General features: G+C 25.7%; 1 protein-coding gene across 1 annotated transcript; it reads left to right on the forward strand.

Annotated features, from left to right (window-relative positions):
* The first annotated feature begins 1208 nt into the window (after nucleotides 1–1208).
* On the forward strand, nucleotides 1209–4289 carry LOC105366777 (homeobox protein engrailed-1a). The gene is made up of 2 exons (XM_011505324.1): nucleotides 1209–2397; nucleotides 3894–4289. Exons 1-2 carry the CDS (start codon nucleotides 1761–1763, stop codon nucleotides 4241–4243), a joined length of 987 nt encoding a protein of 328 aa, XP_011503626.1. The 5' UTR covers nucleotides 1209–1760; the 3' UTR covers nucleotides 4244–4289.
* The last annotated feature ends 1479 nt before the right edge of the window (nucleotides 4290–5768 follow it).

The raw sequence follows: 5768 nt of genomic DNA on the forward strand, positions 1-5768 counted from the left end.
TGCATTATTTAATAACATTCTTTTCTTATGATAGTAATTAATTTCATAGTAGCAATAACTTTTTATTTTGAAAAGTAGAATAAAATAGAATAAAAGGTATATGTAAAAATATAATAACATTTAAAGTGTTTTGAAAAATAAAATAAGGGGGTTTATTTTTAACTTCTAAAATAAGTTATATATGAAGAAACTGTTTGGTCAATTACTATATTATACCTATGTAGTATAATAGAGGATCTTAATAAGGAGAAAATAATATATTTGTTTGTTAATGAAAAATAAATGTCTAAAAAAAGCAGAAGCAAGGAAGTAAGTGTTAAATGAAATTGAATAAAGAAATATATAAGATGGTTGAATAGGAAAGATACGAGTTAATTTAATTTTTCGTATCAAGTATATATATACATATTTATTTATTTATTAAACGAAGAGAAAATAATAATAATGAAAAAATCAGAATACAATAATGACCGTCAAAGTAGAAGAAACGAATTAGCCTTAGTTTGTCCTAACCGGCTAACTATTTGAGAACATAGTGAGAACCAACCGTAGGAGAGGGAAGAAACGCCCAAAGGGGCGTAATGAAGGGAGGGACAGAGAGTGAAAGTGGGTGTATCCAATAAAATTTAAGATATGTTTTAGAGAGGGGGCTGTAACTCGTCTATAGTGAACTGCAGATGTTTCTTACGTATCCGCATGAGGGCTGTAGTGATGCTTCATTATAATGATATATACACATATATTTAAATTCTTTTTTTCAAATGTATTTTTATACTTTAATACAACAGTTTATTTAGTCTTAAAAACTTTGAAGAAAGAAAAGTTAAAGTACTTAACTATGACTTTTATTATTCAAGGAAAATCAATATATGTATAGAATAATTGTTAGTTGAAAAATGAATTTGGAAAATTACGTGAATGTTTTTGCTTTACAAATTATACGTATACATAAAAATTTTCAAGTAATATAAAGAATATAATGTGTTAAGATAGATCTAATTTTTATTAAAATGTAATGAACAATATGTATGTTTTCGTTTTTATTTAGTAAACAATAAGTATTGATGGTGGGGATAGATTTGAAGCAATGGTCAAGTTTATGTAGCTAAGGGGGAAGCCAAACAAGGTTGATTGAGTCCCTTCCAGTAGAACATAACGTTAGTAGTGGGTGGGGAGGCCGTTTGGCTAGCAGGACATGCGACTGAGAAAGATGTAGCTAAAACGAGTAGGAGTTGCTCGAACAGACTAGGCGGAGTCAGTAACTCCAACCTTAATAGAGATACAATCAAGAAAGTCTATGCAGTGCATTTTCAGGATCAGCGTAGGTGGAAAGACGGAAGTCACGGGTTAGTAGGGATCTTCCATCTACATAGTTTAGACATCAGCCAACAACGAATGAATAACCAGTCTGACTCATCACGGCACTTCTTTAATTACTAAAAAATTTTTGAAAAAATGTTAGAAATCTTCGTATGTAAAAATTTTACTCTCTATGAAATACTGAAGCCTGACACACTAAACTTGCTTGTGCACATTATTGTAAGCTCTATATAGTGTGTTAAATGGGTGTGAATATTTTCTAGTTTCAATAGAAAGTGAATAGGACTATTTTTGTTATAGTAGTTAGAACACAAGCATTTTTGTCATGTCAAAAAAATTTTGTGTCATGTCGAAATATAATCGAAATAGGTTCTAGCAACTGTAAAAACTTCGAAATGTTGAAGTAACACAATATTAAAACGAGCGTAGCTTTTGAAAAAATGGACTCATCATATAGTTTTAATAGATTAGAGATAATGAATCATCATCTTCATCATGTACTTCATCATCGCATGCATTCGACGCCCGAAGAGCATGTGGTGTCACATGAACAAGAACCGTCTGCTGTTTCCACATTACGTTTTAGCATTGTCAATATTCTTCGACCTGATTTTGGAAAAGAGGCTATTTTAACCACGCGAAACTTATCAAAGTCAGTGTCTATGAAAGTAACAGCACTTTCTGTACATAATTCATTGACTTTGCCTCGGGACCTGCGTTTCTGCACCAGTCGACTATCGCCACATTCCACGTCGGTTGGTTCTTTCATCAACGCACAGAGATATAATCGTGATGGCTTATCTTCACATTGCGGTTTAACCTCACCTGTGCAGAGGCATGTGTCGAGTCTAAGTAGAAGCGGTAGCCTTGAAAGTTTGGCTAGTAATTTGAGCTCTGTTACCGGTGGCTCCATAAATGGTGCAACTTCGACTTCGTCGATATCAACTACAGGGATTGAATCTGTTAGTAATGATAGCAATGTCAACAATAGTTTGCCTATCCAAAGTTCTTCCAATAGACAAAGTCTTTGGCCCGCTTGGATATATTGTACTAGATACTCTGACAGACCTTCTTCTGGTAATTGTATTTTTCTTCAATAATATTTTGTTCACATTCAAACATTATTTTAGCGTTTTATTAGAAGTAATATTATTAAATCTTAATTATTATATTTAATCTTTATTATTCATTTAATAATTTTGAAATATTAATCGTGTCACATTTAACATTTTAAATATTTAGTAATTAATACAAATGAGTGCAATAAATAAATTTAACAATATTTTGTTTAAATAATATTTTTTTATTTAATAACAATTCAGTATATAAAATCATATTTTATACAGAAATTAATAAAAATTTGCATATCAAAAATTGTTTTACTTTAAGCTTTTTGAAAGTCAATAATTAATATTTTTTAATTCCTTTTAATTCAATCTAATGAATTAAAAAATTAAACATTAAAATGTATTCTAATAAATTATATTTTTACTTATATTTAAATATATTCAATATATGCAGAAATTTTTATTTTTTGTGCAAAAGCATTAAAAAGATTCCAAATTACTTAAAAGGTGGCATTCATGATTTTCTTAAAATATTTGTCGGTTTTTAAACAAATTCTTTAAATATATGATATGTCTGTTAGGCAATAATTTAAAAATTTTATGTAAATATCAAACAAAATCGATGAGTTACAAAATTTGAAGAAATTTTATTAAATTATAAAACAATTTGCGTTTCATTTTCAAATCAGATTTTATAATAGATATGTAATATTTCAATAAACAATTTGTATTGTAGAATTTCTTAGATTTTACTATAAATAAATTAGACGAAGAATTTATAAGCTATGTTTTTTTTTATTTATATGAATTCTAAAAATAGATTAATGATATGTGGTAAATGAAATAATTGTTTATTGTTAGCCATATATTTTATTTTTTATATTAAAAGAGATTTCAACCAACTCTCATCGTTACATAGTATGTATAAGCTGTAAATAAAATACATAAAGCATTATTTCGTAATTAAGTATTTCCTTATAATTTCGCTCAAAAAAACTTTTCGAACACAATCGCAAGTGTACTATTATCATTTTTATTATTTAATCCAAAGTTCAAGAAACTAAGCCATAAATTTTTTTATTTTAATAAATTCTGTAACTATATAAACATAAATGTCTGAAAAGTATTAAACCGCTTAATCTTATGAATTACCTAGAGACAAAGAGTTATTGCTATTAATCAATTATAATATGTACACAACTCTCAGAATCCTCAAATCAGTTATGCAATGCTTTCATTTTTTTGTTTGTCTATATTTAAAATAAGATAAGCGTACTGTTTTCCATGAGCACAGTAAAAAGAATTTCATTATAAATTAAATGAATATATATTTTTTTGGAAAATATACCAGTTTTAGTATGCACACTTTACTAAATAAATAACAAATGAATTTGTAAATAATCGGGTTGTAATAGAATGCGAGATATGTTTAAAAATTTTAGCCATGGAATTTTATATATTTACATTGTACTACTTCATTCATGTATTATATTTGATTATTTACAGGACCACGAACCAGACGAGTAAAACGTTCAAAAAGTGAAAAACCTGAATCAGCGACATCGGAGGAAAAACGACCACGAACTGCCTTTAGCGCAGAACAGCTTAACAAATTAAGGCTAGAATTCAAAGAAAATCGGTATCTGACCGAATTTCGTCGTCAAAAACTATCTAAAGAACTTGGTTTAAATGAACAGCAGATAAAAATTTGGTTTCAAAACAAGAGAGCAAAAATGAAAAAAGCTAGTGGACAAAAAAATCCATTAGCGTTACAATTAATGGCTCAAGGTCTCTATAATCACTCAACAATGCCCGTTGATGAGAGCAACGAAGAGATTACTATTTGTGAAATATAATGGAATTAATTATTTCCCTTTAAATTTAATATTTACATTCTAAAAAGTTGCCTACTTGAAAAAGGATTTCCTTAATTTATCATTGTTAAAAATACACTGAAGATACAATATAATAAGATTACAATTTTTTTGTCAGTCGATTAATTATTTTAATTAGATTTTTAATTTAATGTACATAATAATTATCAATGACAAAATTTTTAAATGAGAATCATACGTCACACAAATTTGATTTCAATTTGTTAGAATATGTTAATATTTTTTTAATACTACTATTATAGAATATTATAATAAAAAGTGCAAAAATTTTATTATTACAGACTGAAATAGAGCAGACTTAATCAATATAAATGGTAAAGTTTAAGATTTGATTCGTGTAATAAAAAGGGAAAAAATAACTATTTATTTTGTATATAAAATGTAAATATATAAATTATGGTACTATGCATTGATACAAAATAATGCTGCTAATTGTACCTTCGTTACAAAAAAAATTATAATTATTATTTTTCAAATTATTATTATTGTTATTATTCTATTTTGAAGAATTTTCTAGCTTATTATAATTTGAATTCACTGAGATGATTATTGTCGTATTTTAAAGTTCAGTTGATAAAATAATAAAAATGAAGATATTTCCTGTACTAAAGGATAAAAATATATAAATAAAATAATTGTACAAAATCATTTTAATGTGTTTTATTTGCATTATATTAGAAATTATATTATGCAATCCATTGTATTATAAATAAATGATCTCATTAAATTCTTATATATTTTTTAGTTATGTGAGATATAAGCAGAAACTTTATTCGAATGCTTAGTAGCGACTATCATAATAAAATATACATTTGCGTAATTACTATACTCACTTATTTATCAGTGATAATTAAAATATCATAAATTCAACAAAAATTAATTTGTCTTCTTCCTACAATCATAACCTAATTCATTATTATTTTATTTTGATAATATTTATTGTATAATATTCAGATACATGATAATATAGTATCTACAGAATTGAAAATCTATATTATTTTCAAAACGATCATTTCATATCAGGACAAAGTTTTTACAAAAACAATTAAATTTTATGATTCTATATAATATTTCATTTAAATCGAAACTCTTAATATTAATATAATTCTATAGTACAGCATAGTTACTGTAGTAATGTGCGTTGAAAAAAATTAGTGAATAACAAATTTTTATAATTTTTATGAAATATAATTTTTACCATATAAACTATTTATTGAATATTAAAACATGAAATATTCATAGAAAAACGATAAAATTTGTTTAGATAAATACACGATAGTAATATCAATATTAAATATATTAGACATTTAAAATTTTGTATTACACTTAAAGATTATGAAAATATTGTATTAAGATTATAGTATTGTACATTTTTTCATATAAAAATATTATAAAGAATGCTTATATAAATGTTGAAAGTACAACTGCTGTTTTAATCAATAATGAAATTGATTATTTAATTTAGATGATAATGATTAAAATTATA

The sequence above is a fragment of the Ceratosolen solmsi genome, unplaced genomic scaffold (assembly GCF_000503995.2).
Source record: "Ceratosolen solmsi marchali unplaced genomic scaffold, CerSol_1.0 scaffold12, whole genome shotgun sequence".
In the NCBI taxonomy this organism is placed as follows: Eukaryota; Metazoa; Arthropoda; class Insecta; order Hymenoptera; family Agaonidae; genus Ceratosolen; species Ceratosolen solmsi.